At 38.1% G+C, this 17,267-nt stretch overlaps 1 protein-coding gene across 4 annotated transcripts in view; it reads left to right on the forward strand.

Moving 5' to 3' along the window:
* FGF13 (fibroblast growth factor 13) overlaps positions 1-17,267 on the forward strand; it is a 511,366-nt gene that overhangs the window by 308,663 nt on the left and 185,436 nt on the right. For 3 of the 4 annotated variants that reach the window (XM_084789203.1, XM_084789202.1, XM_084789204.1), the window contains one exon: positions 5,683-5,850. The exons of the other annotated variant lie outside the window; for it this stretch is intronic. In XM_084789203.1, coding sequence (XP_084645329.1) covers positions 5,683-5,850 — 168 coding nt within the window. The remainder of the gene's footprint in view (positions 1-5,682; positions 5,851-17,267) is intronic. 4 annotated transcript variants of the gene reach the window in all.

Raw genomic sequence — 17,267 nt, forward strand, 5'->3', positions numbered from 1 at the left:
ACTAGGGCAATGTTCTCAACTCCTTCCTCATGTACAGTAGCAAACAGGACAGAATGTCTATTCCTCATGGATCGTGTGAGCAAAGCTCAGATAAGAGATCAACGAATATGTAGATAAAATAATTACAGATCTTATCTAACTCACCTAATGTGGCTAAATAATATCTCTAAGGTATTACATTTCAGCAGGTCCATAAAGGACACAGAAGGGCAATCAGTGGAAACAGAATGAACAGGTCACAAGGCAGCCAAACTCAGTACATTCTAGGACTAGAGGAATCTTCTGTCAGTAGAAAGATAGGCATGTGGTGGAAACGAAAAGTTGGGGGACCACCATGGCAATTGTGGGTTTGCATTTCATTTTAAGATGACAAGAACAAAATAACCTGAGCATGAGAGAGAGGGAAACATACTGGGGAATGGAGAAAGTCACAGATGAGGCCCTAACTGACATTTTAGAAATCCTTTTTAAAACTTGTTTCTACCTTCACCAAACAAAATGAGTATTAGCACTAAACCCTTTTACTCACTGAATTTTTGAAGCTCCTCACATTTGAACCTACCATCTTGATGATTCTGCTGTGCCAGTAAAGCCTAAGCATCATATACAGATAAGTAGATAGTTTGCTCAGAGGCAAAATGGAGGTGTTGAGCTAACACATGCTGTGGTTATCTGCACTTTTCAACATGACAGGTGTTCGGCGACATGGAAGACTAATTGTGGTAATTGCTCCATTTTCTTCTCACTGTCTTTCTGATTATGTGAGGATGTTTGGTACTCTGTGTATTTTGCCTTATTTTGTGTTTCATAAGGGCTCTGAAGCATTTTCTTCTTAGAGGCACTAATATACATCTGATAACTTTGATTGTTAGCCCCTTTGCTGTATTCATTCCCTTTGTCCTGATGATCTCAAATTTGCTCAGCTCTAAAATTGCCTGTCGTTAATTATGTTGAGTCATGTTTGTGAAAGGATATTCAAAAGCAGAAAAATAACATCATTAAATAATTGAGCACTTATTGACTGCTTCTGTTGAAGCCAGCAAATATTGAGAATTGTAACGGCCTAGTAAGGGGGAGAGGTCCCTTTTGTGCACTGTCTAGTTTCCTAGGCTCCTTCTGGTTGCTTTTATGTCACTGAATAAAGACAGAAAATTTCATGAGAGACAGAGCTGGAGTCTTTGGCAGTCAGAAACACTCATGGGCCTGATTGGCGATAATATAGAGATGCTGCTATGAAGTACTTTTTGTATGTGTTTGATGGCTAACACTCCAGGAACCCGGCTTCTAGGCTGTTTTCCAGTATTTTACTGAGTGGACTTTCTTGTAGTGCTTGTTAACTGCTGAGACTTGGGCAGCTGTTCTTTAAGAGCTATTGGTACCATTTTCATAAGCTAAGAAACAGATTACCTGTACAAGGGAAAGATACATCATTAACCTCTTTCATTAAAATGCCTTTAAAAGATAAAGTCCGTTGGCATTTTTAATTGTATCAGATATAATTACATCTTATCATAGATTGGTGCTCTGGCTCTCATAGTTCTAAAATGGCTTCTTCGGTTTTGACTCTGTCATATGCTTTTCTCTTACTGTGAGTGCCTGTCCCTTACCCCTGTCCTGGATCTTTATGATAGCTGAGAAGGCTAGAGAAGAGTAGGGAGCTTTTTAGTGATATTTAGCCCAGTGCAAGCAAATCTAGCTCTAGTCTGGCCCACCCAAGCATTGTCAATAGAGTTCAGAGGCTTTTTGTTTGCTTTTTTATTTTTTCTATCTTTAAAATTTTATTAATTCATTCTTATTACATCTCAATGGTTATCCCATCCCTTGTATCCTCCCATTCCTCCCTCTCTCCCATTTTCCCCTTACTCCCCTCCCCTATGATTGTGATTGAGGGGGACCTCCTCCCCCTGTATATGCTCAGAGGTATCAAGTCTCTTTTTGGTAGCCTGCTATCCTTCTTCTGAGTGCTACCAGGCCTCCCTGTCCAGGGGATGTGGTCAAATATGGGGCACCAGAGTTCGTGTAAAAGTCATACCCCACTCTCTACTCAACTGTGGAGAATGTCCTGTCCATTGGCAGGGTAGATCTGGGTAGGGGTTTGAAGTTTACGGCCTGTATTGTCCTTGGCTGGAGCCATAGTTTGAGCAGGTTTTTTAAAACTGAGAACTAACTCTTTTATAGTGTGCTTATAGCGAATATTCATTTCATCACTAAAATCACTTACACTTGTTACTTCAGTGTCTGAGTATGCCACTTGTCAGCATCTGTGAATGTGTGGATTTGTGTGTGTGTGTGTGTGCTTCCCTTCTACAGCTCTGGACTGTTCCTGTGTGAGTCTGGAGTCAGGAGTGGGGAGTGTTGTGATCAGGGCTGGGGCACCAGTCTTATAGTTTAAATGTCTGCACAGAAGCCTATTCCTTGTAAAGGTTCTTATGAGACTCAGCAGCCTTTCAAGAAAGATGTGGTTCTTGGATCCAAAAAATCAACCATAAGTCACCTTTGGGCTGTTTACCTGTCATTAAGAGTCAAGCTAAGGGAGGCAGAAACAGGCAGGGCTCTGGGTCTGAGGTCAACCTGGTCTACAAAATGAGTCCAGCACAGCCAAAGCTACACACAGAAGCCTTGTCTTGGGAAAAAGAAAAGAAGAGAGAGAGAGAGAGAGAGAGAGAGAGAGAGAGAGAGAGAGAGAGAGAGAGAGAGAGAGAGAAGCTCAGGGTTAGGGTTAGGGTTAGAGAGAGAGAGAGAGAGAGAGAGAGAGAGAGAGAGAGAGAGAGAGAGAGAGAGAGAGAAGCTGAACCCTTCAAATAGCTTTGCCTAAACCAAGTTTTAAAATAAGCCCATGATTAGATCAATCTGTAGTTGGAATACACAATAGGAGCCACCGAGTTCTCAGCCCTGTGAAAATTCCTATTCTTCTGCTGCTGTCAAAGGCACAGCCACTCTCCCATTTGAGAAAGCCCAATAACTAGTGATTTTTTGTCACAATTCTAGAGTTTTTAACTGAAAATATCTTCAAATTTGGGGATTTTATAGAGTCAAGTGATGTATTACTTATGTAATAATAGCTGTTAAAAAAAATCAAAACTATTTCTAGCTCATGGTCAGCAGAACACCATGATACTGTTAGATTAGCTCTCTTTTCTTTTTCTCTGTTTTGCCTGAATTGAGTGATGTTTGAGGCATTGAGTAAAGACAGCCTGAGACCCAGAGCAAAGCCATTAAGTCCCAGATGTTCACGATTTCCAAGGAAATGTTGGGCGCCTGTGGTTATTACTCAGATGGCTCCTTAAATGCTCTCATCTTGGCACCTTTTGCACTGCTAAATTCAATTTGAGGAAAGAACCAGGGAGGGGGGAGGGCTTTGGTGGAAAGCAATTAGCCTGCACTTTGGTGACCTTCATGCTTCCCCCACCATGATGAATTGGGGGTTAGCTCTTGTGTCAGTCAGCAGGTTGCTTTTGCTAGAATTGTGTTATATGTTATAGATAACCAGTTCTATCTAATTAAACAATAATGATGACAGTGTACGACATTTTCTGGGAATTAATGAGCAGCTGGAAAAAGCTGATGGCTGGAGAGTCAGCCAAAGGCTATTAGCTTCGGTCCACCATTAATCTCCAGAAATGCCCATTTGTGACATCATTGTTGGTATTGAACAATGAAAATGTAAGACAATTTGCTGATATTCATTTTGTAGTCCCTTGTAACAAGCTCCTTATACGTTATCCAAAAGTCACATTTTTTCTTTTTTAGCCTCAAAGGCCTTTTAATCTAAATAAAATGTTTTGTATATCGCAGTTCCTAAAAATGGAATTTCTTGGTTTTTATATAACGGTGAATGTGTTCAATTTGGAGAGTTTTCTTTTAATATTTTGGATGGTAAAACCTGCATTTTTCTTCAGCTGTGATACAGGAATTTGAGAAGTTTGTATATTATCCTGATTATCTGCTCATGGCAGGAAATGGTTGCAAATGCTTTGAATAGCAGCTGTTGCTAGCAAGCATGTGCATTCACCAACAAGATTCTAAGAGGTTATAGTAACACTGCTTGCAGATGAAGGGAACTCTCTGCCAGGAAAAGCTGCGATGATGTGTCTATATAATATTTTTCATTACCGCTACTGCATGCTAGAAGAAAATCAGACTAAAATATTCACTACCTTCTTGCATCATTTAATAACACTGTTTATACATATAGGCTTTTTAGCAAGGACGTCTTCTAAAGCCTAAATGGGAATTTTTAATTATTGTGTTCTGTACCATTCCCTCCCCTACATGAAAGAAAGTTCTTAAAGGCCACTGAAACACCAGCCAATGAATTTTGAATTCTTTGCTGAGCACAAGACTTTTGCATATCATCTAAATTCAGCCATAAGTTGTTTATTTTGTACAGCACAGGCATTATTCTCCCTGTAAAGAAATGGGACGGTGGTATCTATCAGTCTTTCTAAATGCATGTTAAGTGTATGCATTTGGGGGAGGAGAATGAGTCAGCATGCCATTAATCACAGCTTTAGAGGAGCTGACTCACTCCTGGGGAAATGGGGTGGCCTCATTGGGGAAGGGTGTGAAAGAAAACCTCCATTCTTGGGTCAGTTCCCTGTTTTCGCAAATGCAAATCAAATTTGCACCCACTTCAGTGGGTGGTTTTCAAACTAAAGAAAGTAGGTGTGGACCCTCTAAGGCCCACATCCAGCTTTTCCAGGGAAAGACAGCAATGAAACAGAACCTGCTTAAGAAACACACAGGGAGTCTGATAAGCAAATCTGGGCTCACAGGAACCTAGAGGACATCTGAGGCCCAGCTTTGCAAACCTGCCCTGTCCTTTCACAATTCAGCCAGGTATGTTTTTGATCCACTCTTAATTTTTGAGCACTCAGTGGGAATCTCTTGTCTTCATTAAAGGACTTTGAACATCGGAAGGATATTTTTTCAGTCTTCTTTTTAAATATATCAATAATATTGTTTTAATTCACAAACATGGTTTCCAGTGTCCAACAATATAACATTTTAAAATAGCATATTTATAGTATGATGTCAGAGTACATCCACACTCAGAATTTCTTTTTTTTTAATTTTATTTTTTAAATAATTTATTCAGATTTACATCTCAATTGTTATCCCATCACTTCTATCTTCTGCTTCCACCCCTCCCTCTTTCACTCTATTCCAGTCCCCTAGACCCGTGGCAGAAGGGGGCCTCCTTCTGAAGGATATTTACAGGGGCTTTTGGTTCTCTTTGGAAGTTAAAGCACAGAGAGCAACTTGCAAGTCAGGCCCTTGTCAGGATCAGTTTGAAAAGAGAAACAAGTGATTATTGGTAGACATTGGTCATTTCATCTCTACGTATTTATGTGGCCTCTTAAATGGATATATGAGCTCTACATGGTGTTCCCTTAAGTACAACATGCTTATGAAAATGAAACTATTTCACTATGGGTACAGTTAACACTGTTAAAATTTTCATTGTACCGACAAAGTGGGTATGGATTATCTAGTAGCGAACTTTTCCCAGGATTATTTTCAACCCCTTAAAATGAATTTGCCAAATTATTAGATGTGTCCCCTTGAAGCTTTTAAGAAATGCTGTTGAGTTAGTCTTCCCTGGGAGTAGGATGGATTGAAGATGTTCACTGCTTTCTTGAAGCTCTAACTTGAGTTCATTTTGTTATGTGGTGACCACAGTTCTGGATGACGCCCCCCCTGGCACACAGGAATACATTATGTTACGACAAGATTCCATCCAATCCGCGGAATTAAAGAAAAAAGAGTCCCCTTTTCGTGCTAAGTGTCACGAAATCTTCTGCTGCCCGCTGAAGCAAGTGCACCACAAAGAAAACACAGAACCCGAAGGTTTGTGCACGACAGACACGTGTTTTGCTTGTTTTCTCTCCCTTCTCTCTCTCTCTCTCTCTCTCTCTCTCTCTCTCTCTCTCTCTCTCTCTCTCTCTCTCTCTCTCTCTCTCTCTCTCTCTCCCTCTCCTGCTTTGGATTGTGCATTGCCATCTGGTGTGCTGTGTATTGTTCGGTCCCTGTGACAGCTATAGGAGACCCTGATTTACTGGTGACTGTGTTACGCTGTGTCGCATGGGACATAGTAGAATATAGTCACCCCAGCACAGTGTGCAGCATCCTGCTTCTTGTAGCTGAAACATTTTCAGTTGATGTCATGACACTATTTCATTTTGGCTGCCAAAGTTGCTTGCTCCTGTAACCAACACCTGCCCAAATCTGTTCCCATCACCTTGCATTCCTGAAGCAGCAGTCAGCTGAGGAATGACACTTCTAAAAGGAAATAATGAGATTGTTTCAATTTTTCTATCTCTTCTCCACTCCATAAAGCTTCTGCACTGCTTCGGGAAAATGCTTATGATCAACTTAGTTCGCTGAACCAGCCCCAGACTCCCCATGTAATGCACGCCCACTTGCACTTTGCCACAGTGAAATGCATGTCTCAAGGAAGCCATGAGGAGTTTTTAATCTTTTTTCCCCCCAGCTCAATACAGGTTTGGAGAACTCAACTTGCTGCTTCCTTAAGCTCAGATTGTCAAGTGTTCGTTCCGGTCCATGTAACACATCTATCTCTAACCTACCTATTCTGGCCTGGAAAGGGTATTTATCTGCTTTCCAACATTTTTGCATGTATCAAACAGGATGATTTTTTTTTTCATATTACAAATACAATATGGTACTTCTATTGTTGTCAATGTGAATTTTAACTTCCAAATTGACCTTTGCATATTGTGATAGGCTCTTTTACAGTAAGAAATTATCTTCTAGTAACTCATGATTGATGGAGCTTTCCAGTATACAACATTGGATGTAACAGCATTCATCTATACAATGACAGTTGGAGTATACTTTTTGCATGATATTTTAATATATTCTATAAGTGACGTTGTTCCTATATCAGGATGCTCTTTTGAAACTTCATAAGAATTCTCATTACAGCCATGTTTCTAATGTGGAAAACAATAATGCTTGGTTTTGTTTGAAGTTTGGTATGTAAAAGAAGCTCCAGTTCATGGTTTTGAAAGCAAAATGTCCCTTTCTTTTTCTTTTAAATTTTCACAAGCAGAAAAAGGGAAATTATTTATCCATCTATGTTTAGGTCTATTTGGGTAATAAATAAAACATTTGCATTTTTTCTAATAATATTTTTGCTAATCTAAATTATCTACTTTGGCTGAGAGTTCTGATGTCAATAAATGATCACCTGCAGGTGACCTTTTCCAAATGGTGAACTTCATATTGTGGTGCATTAGTTGAGAAGAAATGAACTGACTGAAACTTTACTGAAACAAAAAAATTAACCAGTGATTATTATTTCATTATATAGAATACATTTCAGTATGTTCTGCTGTATGTATATATACACAGTGATATTTCTATACTGATAAATAGACTGAATATTTTGGTTTAGGTAATAAAAATATTGCTTAAGAAAGTTGTTTAGGATAAGAAAATGGTTTAAGGTCGAGAAAGCTTGAAAGATATTTTTAAGCTGATAAATACAAGATATGATAAAGTATATTTAGGTACAAAACTGTAAAGTTGCCTAGATAGAATTTTGAACAAACTTGCCAAATACAAAAGAGCTAAACATTTTGAATATAACTTTTATATATGGCTTCCTGATTGTTTCACACCTGTTCTTACTGTATGTAGTTTGTTATAAAAAAAAAATACATTACCTAAAAATTTACTAGTTAAGTTCAGTTAAGCATTTGGCTAGAAACTTTAAAAATTTTTGCAATATTTTAGATTAAGTAAACAATTGGATAAACGTAAGACCCTTTTTATTACATATACTTTGACATGTTCTGTTCATTTTCAAGCACATTTGTAAGATGTGAACACTCTCATGACCGTTTTCAGATACAGATTATTAGAAAACAAATATCCATTAGACTCTCTACAAGGGATGAATAATTTTCACTCTGTCATTTCAAACCCATAAACTCAGTAGTTGTCAGTATGTTGAATGCTACTATTATTTTCTCACCTGAAATATTTTGAAGATAGACATTGAATTTTTTCAGATGACTAATTGTCCTCCTGGAAGGCAGATACTTTGACATAGCAGAACTAACATTTCCTTTCTTGTTCCTAATAATCACTTATGAATAGTGTTACGTTCATCAAGCTTTCTTTGGAGACATTCTGATACTATTTGCAATCATACTTTACCCTTTCAAAGGATTCTTGTGCTCTTGGTGAACACTGACCATTGAATGAAATCACTTTATTCCTGTCTAGATTCATAGCATCCAAAGTGCCAAATATGGTGGCAAACCAAACGTGTTGTGGACAGACCTTGGAATAACATGCTTGCTTTCATATAGGAAATGGGAGCTTTCTCCTTCCAGGAGGTGAAGTATCTGATGACTTGAAAGGATTTGGTGGCCAATTTGGCCACCTGGAAGATTTTTGCACTACTGGTTTTTCAATGCAATAAGTTATAGTTCCTAGTTTTGTCTCAAAGCTGTAGCATTTTGCTATATTTACTAAAAATAAAAAGGCTTCCTTACTTCAAATGGGTATTACAGCTAATCTGTATAGCTACATGAAAATGTTTTATCGTCACATGATTAATCTTGATGATGTATTCTGTCTCATGGTCACTATGTTCTAGCATCAGACTTTAATTGGCAGTAAATATGGATTCCTACAATTTCATAGCAAGAATAAAAACAATGGTCAATCTGTCCATTGTTTGGATGTTTGTATAACTTTAGAAACCATCAATTGAATAATTGAAATAATCGCTAAGACTTGGAAGAAACTAAAAGTTTGAATGAAATTATCTGTATATATTATGTAAAAGCTACTTTTCTCTTAATGAATTGATAAAAATCTGCCTGATTTTTTCCCTCTTCTTTTGCAAAGTTTTGATGCTTCTTTTGGCTCTCAATGGTTATGAAGGAATAGGCTATTTCTATAGTTTGTGACCACTTGAGATTTGATATGAATAGCATGGTTCAGAGCCATCTATCTTTCAAAGACATATTTGGATTATGTTAAAGTTCTTCAGAATCCATGCAAAATTTCTTAGAAATATCTCACTGCTTTGTTATGGTTTATTTTTTGACACAATAAAGCCAATTATATTTTGCTATAAGTAGGCTTTTATTAATGGACAGATAATTTAAAAACAACATTTTAAATCTGTTCCAAGCACTTTGGGTTTCTATGATGTGATTATTTCTATATAATCCACTTATGAAATAAGCAAGCACTTATGTGTGCACTAGAATTTGGCTGAAGAAGAACATATGAATATCTGAGGGTCTAATTTGGCTCAATACCAGCAATGTTCTTTGTTAGAAAAAAGCTGGTGCATGGAGAGTGGAGATCATTACCAACATATTTTTCTTGTGGTTCCAGGAGCCTTTTGGCAAGAGAAAGTATAATCTTCATAGCTTTGTTCCTTTATTCACTTTCTCTTTCTATGCCATGGGTGCCAAAATGAAACCACTGATTTAGTGCAACTTCTGGAAGCCAATCTATTTTCAGCATAGCTTCTATTTTGTAAATGCTACTCATTAGGCTTTTCTTAATGTTTGAAGATTGTTACAAAGAGAGTCAGAGCCAGGCTTGCAAGTGGACAGTGTTGAAGATCCAGAAAGACAAAGAAATTGTGGATTGTTGGGTTTTAACAGTGCAAATTTTATTATAATAGTAACTTTTGAGGTTCTGATGTGATATAAAAAAATTGTATTGAGCTCAGTGACTGGTCAGCATCTTGTAAGCAGATATTTCTGTATATTGTTATGTATTCCTCTGTGAATGGGGGTGTATATACACACATATTCTTATCCCTTGGGACAACTCTCATACCAACAAGTAACCTTTGGGGAATAAAATATGTCCTAGAGCTTGGTGATCACATACCATAACTTTCACCAAGGAAGAGAAAGCAAAATTTAATGCTAAATGCTTAAGAGGTTGTGTTTGTAAGAACATCAATGATGCTGTTTTGACTCTTGCCTTGGTTCCTTTAACTTAGAGCAAGGACTGGACATCATGAATATCTGCCTTGCCTAGATATTAAGAGAGGGGAAAGGTGGGCAAATATTAAGCAACATGCTTGTGAAAATGTAGGGCTTATTTCATCTTTTTAAAAAAATATTATTTGTTATTGTTGTGATTTTTCATTTTAACACCAATTTCCTTTTGGAAAAAAAGTTCAGCATTGATTTGAATTACTAGGCAGTGTGATAAAACTAAACTACTGTTATTAAATCCCATTAAATCCCTTTGTTGTTAAGTAACAATTAAGTAACCACCTCTGATACTGAATATCTGAAAAAGAGTTTTCGGAAAGTTATATCTGTGTGTCACCCCCCACCCCCCACCCCCGAGGATGACAATCTCGAAGAAGTTTATTTTCTATTAAAAACTGGGGCTATGTGCTTAGATGATGATGCAAATATAAAGATTTTATGCTTAATAGTTTTTATTGCAGAGCAAGTGTGACTTATGTCACCTGGCTTTTTCTTTGTGATCTCAAAAATAACTAAAGAACACCAGAGAACTTTCTACACTCATTGAAGCAAATAGCAGTTTAATTGCTGTTTGTCAGGAATGATAAAAGTACAGGTCAGCATCACAGTCCAAAATGTGAAGGCCTTGCTGATCAGCAATGAGTGAGCCATATCCTTTCCCTGTGATGTATCCTCATGCGTTTCTTTTACTTGCGCGTCAATTATTTCCTAAAAGACAGCTTGTTTCCTAACAAGCCCAGGAAGCAATCTATGAAGCTGAAACCCAAGCACCCTTCTCTCCTATTTCTTCACCTTATATAAAATCAAGTCAGAATTTGGGCACAGCTTCTACTCTCTGGAAAACTCATGATCTAATCAAAGAAATATATATAATTCAATTTCAGGATACAATGGGCATTTATTATTCTTTTATTTAATATATGCATCCTGATTCCAGCCCCAGGCTGCATTCTACAGTAGAAACCAATAATCATTCTTTCTTTGAAAATATGGTTCACGTTTTAAGCGACAGAGCTCCTACCATGTTGATGTTTAAGCATTCCCATTGTAGTAGCAATGTTTTGCCCTTATTGAGGTTTTGTTTAGTTAATACTAAGATTAGAGATTTCTTCTGGGTGAATTGAAGTCATGTATTTATGTTTAATATAGCATGTTGTTATGAGAAAATGTGAAATTCCACTGAGGGACTGATGGTGTACGGTAGTGATTTTGACTAAAATAAGAAGGTCCAAGTCAATCAAAGTATCATATATGGAAAATATTAACACCATCCAATCATACTGATATTCTCCCCTTCAAAACCATTAAATTATAGAGCATGTTGCCAACAGTATCTCTAGATGTGTTATCTCAGCAACTCCTTTCCATTTTTCACAGCCAATTGATAAGCCACTAGGGAGAATTTATCCTCCTTTGCCCAGGTGGTTAGGGCCCAGCATCTCTCATATGCATAAAAATATGACCTGGATGACATTTTTCTGGTGTCCCCAATTTTGTTACTTGAAGAATAAGTGTTACTAGAGTGTACTGCTGCCTCTGATTTTGTGCCTAGCTTGTCTTTGGTTACCTGCAGGGCTGGGCCATGGCATTGAGGGCCACAAATATAATAGACAAAAAATTCTACCACTGATCTCTAATCCCAACCCTCTGAGTTTTGTTTTAGATGATGCACATGCTTGTTTTGTTGTCAGATGAATGCTTTCAGTTATGTTTCTTAAACCACTAATCATGCCAGTGGTTTGTAAAAGGAATTGTAAAAAGAATTCTACAGTGAAATGTGTTTTACAAATTAAATACCACTCCTAGAGAGTGATAATGTGCATACCTACATGAAAGGTTTTGAGAAATGTAGCTGATTATGAAGCTGTCTTCCTTTCTTCTGTATTAAAGGTCATCTTGTAGCTACTGCAACTGTCTTACTCCTGACCTCTATTAACGTCCCACAAAACTCACCATGGGAAAAGTTCTGGTGGCTCTACTGAGCAGTACATTTGTATCAGAGTTGATCCCTTCCTCTCAGGCTCCCATTTGCCTTGCTATGCGAAAGACAATACACTGAACTTAAAAAAAAGTGATCAATGTCAGTAGTTCACAGGCCAGCCCTAGAAGTGAGGATTGCATTCATGTAATGACCATTTTAGGAAAGCAATTCTCAACTTTATTTTCACAGTGAAGTCACCTGAGGACCTTTTCAATAATATTGATGCTTGAGCTTAGCATCACACCAAAACCAACCAACCAGCAATGATGCTGTAGGAATTCTTCTGTTGGAAGCTCTTTAGACGATGACTCCCAATGTGAATGTAGTGTCCCAACAGAGCTGGAATCAGTGCATTAGGAAAAAATCACCTTGGCAAAAGGCCTGGCATTTGGTGTCAGCTGTCAATTCAGAAATTTTATCATGTTGATTACACGGGCCTCTTCTGGAGGTGCCCTATGATTAGAGGTCACAGTTGGACAGGCAGTACTTATTTTGGTCTTTAGAAATTTAAGGCATAGAAGATAGCCACAGGCTCCAACACACACACACACACACACACACACACACACACACCCTTTAAAAGTTTTCTCACTTTTTTTGTGTGCTTTTATAAAATGAACTAGACTTTTTCACAGTAGTGTGGTAATCTGCTACCTTGTGACCAACATTCTTTCTTATAAGCAATTGCTGTAGCACTTGTTCTTGTCTCAACGTCTAATAGTGGACAGAAGAGCTTTCTCCTGACCCATGTGTGAATAAATGTACTTACAGATGGAAAAAAAAAAGGATGTTTTGAGATGCTGTACAAGTGTAAAAGTACAGCTACTTCTTTACTAATTTAGTACTGCCCTGGAGTAAAATGATAAATAAAACTCTCCTCAAGCTACTTTTGGACCTAGATGTCAGTCCCTGAAGGATTCCAGAGACTGTCAGCACTGAGGCACCGCCTTCTTATCACATAGACATAATCAGCTACTGTGGCTTAAAATGATCACAGCAACATGTATTTGAAAACTGATTCTGAGGTGATTAGGGGGCTTTAATTGCCTCCACCTTGCATCCCCATTTATAAGTCATCCTGAGTATTCTAAATGATATGCATTCTGGTTTTCATTTGTTATACTCCACAGCACTTATCAGTGTGTTTACAAATAAGACGCTTGAATAATGCCTGGAGAAAGTGTATCAGCACTTACCCTTGTCTTGCCTCACAGCCAAAATCCACACGCACTTCAACACATGAAAGTCACATGTCCACTTCCACCCAGGTGTTACCAGATATCTATTTATGAGACCTAGCTATTTTAAGATATATATTCTCAGAAAAGTTCCAAAGTTGACTTGGCCAGTGCATTTCCCATTCTACTGTGTTCTACCTTGATGTTTAGTCACTGTGCTCGAGTAAGATGCTAAGGTACTGGCCACTTTGTGATCACCTTAGTGGCCAGTGTACCTCAAAAATCATGTTCCATACAATAACATCTAATGCTGACCTAAGTCCTGTTGTGATGAAACAGTGGGAAGTGACTTAAATCCTGCCAAAGCTTGTATCACTGTCTGTTAAGTAGTAGTTATGACTTTCACAAGAACTAGATTTATACCCAGTGATCAATTTCTCTCCCGACGAAGAAAGAAGAACCAGATATTGCTTGGATGTGTTCTCGGCAAGAAGTTCCTTGTTCTCTTTTGGGTAAATGCTCACCTATCATTTCTGTGCCAGTCACTTCAGGTTTATTTTTGCTAATCTTTCCAATCACCCAAAAGATAGTCATCATTGTCTTGGAGGGCATAATGTGGAGGCTGAAGTGTAGATATGTGAATCAGCTTGTTTACATAGCTTCACAGCCAATCATTGTCCTAATGGGGATGTGAAGTCAAGTAGGCATGACTTCTACATCTAATCTTTTCCTCTGCACTGTGAAACTTCAGCTCCTCTGATACCTTGCCTCCTCTTTTTAATTCCCAGCATAAGAGAGAAGATATAAGGAACATCTAACCCACTGCTAAAGAGAGTTAATGCTACAGAACTACCAAAAATCTCTGAATAGATTATTGAATTATTCAACTCAATGGAGGATTTATTTTAGGTATTCTCCACATTGAATATTATCATACACAAGAGGCAGAGGGTTATGCAAACCTGCTTCTTGAGGTTATGTTGTATGGTTTAATTCTCCTTTGCTCTCTGTAAAAATGCCCACTGGCTGCAGCTAATCATGAAAACATTGGCTCTGTGGACCACCACACTATTCAACTGTTGTGTTTCTCAGGCGACATGCACAAAAACCTGCATTTCCAGATTTGGATGCTCCTAGTGAGAATTCACGTGTTTAACTGGTGGTCTAGAAGTCTAGGCTTTTACACACACTTTGTACTAAACAAATTTTCTGCAGTGATGCAATGGTAGGATCTCTATTCTTTTTGTTTCATCTAAGCCATCAGGACAGGGAGATTAGGGCGATCAACATAGGCATCTTAGAGTTACTCTAATTCTTCTCTTGCTTTCTTTATCACTTGTGCCCTTTCCCTTCTTCCCTTTCTCCATCTTCTCTCTATGAACATGCACATCATTTTCACTGAAGACCTCCGCAGACTTGCCATTGTTTCTGTGATGACACAATTGATTCAAACACATGCGTGCACACATATACACACACATGAAAATTGTTGTACTCTGTGGCCATTGGATACAGTTCAGGCTAGATTTGAATTTACATATTCACAAATACACACAAGTGAGTACATGTCACTATTTAAAATAGTTCATTAGAGGAAAACACAGCATAGCAGTAGAGCTCACATGGTTGTTCTACTGGAGTCTTTTCTGGGATACATCCAGCCCAGCAAAGCTCAGACTAATCATAGCCCTCAATAGGATAATGTGGGTTCAAAAAAGCCATTCATACAGTGAGGACATTTGTCTAGCAGGCTGCCTCAGGCTGTGAATAAACTCTGGCTCTTTTCATGTACCAAGAGTGGAACAAAGGATATTTCAAAAGTAGGGATTATAGAAGCTGGCAGCCAAAATCTTTGCTTTCTTGTTCTTTCTTCTGCTATTATTTCCTCTGTACTCATTTGGGTTTTTTTCTGAGAAGGTAGTATTTTGGAGCCATGTTAGAAGATGCGTGCATTGATTCAGTAAATCTCTAATTGGCATGCATGGTTAGCTGTTCACTTAGTGGGTAATTGGTTAAATATACTCAGCATATTTGCTGAAGAAGGAAAAAAAAGGTCCCCAAAGTGAATGAGCACAGTTTGAGAACCTTTTCCTATATTGCAGCTTGTCTTTGGAAACAGCTATGGGTATGTTAGGCAGGCGCCTCCTCGAAGAGGACTATATTACAACATGCAGCCTTTATTTCCTCCCTGCCAGTAGAGCTGGACTGAAGAGATCTCACAAGCATAGCACAATGTCTGGCAAAAATAAGCACTCAATAAATATTCATCATTACAAACAACTTATTCATCTAACAAATTTGGATATTTTTGAGTTCAATGGGCCATTTGCCCTAATTCCAGGCAGCAAATAACTGAGTGTTTCTAATCACCATTAACAGAATGGATGTAGTTGTCAATAGATATTTATTGAGTGTTTTGCAAAGTGAAGCATTATGCTGTGTACTAGGCACAGCGTGACAAGAGAAATACTAAATCTGCCCTAAGGAATTAAGGACTGACAGGAAAGGCACAACTTGGAGGTAGCCTATTAGCTAGATTGTGTTGCATTTTAAATCATTCTAGAACAGGGTAGCTAAAACACCACCTTATACTTAGATTGGTGCACAGTAGGGAAGCCAGGGTGACCAAAGTGTTCTGGGATGAGTGTGGTCCTCCATGTTTTCTTATTCATGCCCCCATGAATCCATTCTGTATCATTCACTCACTCACTCATTCACTCATTCATGTGTTAATTCATGTGTTCATGCAACATTTATCGAGCTGCTGTTTTGTGAGTCAGATACCATATGATGTGATCCTCACATTTCTCAGGAATGACTCCTAGGGTGGTGATACATTCATAAGGACTCATCAGCCCATGCCTAATATTCCAACCTAAAGAGCAAGCAGCTCTCTGCTATACTGATTTTGATTCCTTCAGGTAAATGCCAAAAAGGAGATTGTTGAATCATATAATTCTGTTAGTTTATTTTGAGGAGCCTCTAAACATTCCAGGATGGTTGCACTAATTAACATTCTTTATTCACTTATTTAAGTCTTGAGCATGATTTTTATTAGAGTTTAAATAAAAAGCCTAGGGAGAGCAAACTCTAAACGTTGACAACTGCATAGAGAAGGAAGATGAAGAAGAGAAAGAGACACACCATTTGAGTTAAGCTGGCCACATGGTAGGGAAGAGGCATGAAGAAAAAGAATGAAAAAGCTCAAGTACCAGAAAGAGCAAACTGATGCTCTTGCTAACATCTAATGAAAGAACAGGAAAAATGATAATGCTGTCTTTCTGAGTCCTGGGCTGACATAACAAACAGATCCTCATGATGACTCCATAACAACTGCAGAAAATATGGAATTCTGGGAAGGAAATTTGCATTGTCTTATTAAAAGGATAAGTAGCCATCCCATTTCTTTACCATAGCATTATGTAAAGAAGAAATTGCCTTCCTGAAGGATGATGCCTTAGCCGTATGTTTGATTTATCTCTTAGGTTTGGGTAGTTTGAAATGCTAGGCCCACCAAGGCCAGAGATTTCATTCTCTTGACCCAAAGGAAATAGCAGTCTCTTGGTGTGCCTTTAAAGCTACTGTGCCATCCCTTTCCCTGATTAGGTATCTTTCAGTTCATTGAAGAGATGGGATGAAATCAGTGAATGGATATAGTCCACCATCTCTTTGAATATTGATTGATCCACAGCAATTCATCAGGAGGGATTATCATCTACACTGGGGATTCTGTCCCACCCTCACAAATAATACCCTTTAGGCTAGGTAGCGTAGTTAGGAAAAAATAAAGAACTGGACCTCTCTTCTGGCATTTCTGGCCAGAGAACCAAGATCATTTCTGAACTGTTGCTTTAAGGGGCCCCGACTCTAAGTCAGCTTTACTTTAGGACAAGGCCTCTTTTTCTCTACATCTTTATCTGTATTTGCTACTTTTGATTATTAAAAATAGTTACTATAACAAGTATGAGATTTTATATCATTTAATATCTTTTAATTTACATCTTCATAATGATTAGTGATGTTGAGAATTTTTTATGATGCCAATGGCCATTTATAAGCCTTCCTTTGAGAAGGGCCTATTTAGATCCTATGCCTATTTCTTAA

Source organism: Acomys minous (assembly GCF_964271855.1).
Source record: "Acomys minous genome assembly, chromosome: 7".
In the NCBI taxonomy this organism is placed as follows: domain Eukaryota; kingdom Metazoa; phylum Chordata; class Mammalia; order Rodentia; family Muridae; genus Acomys; species Acomys minous.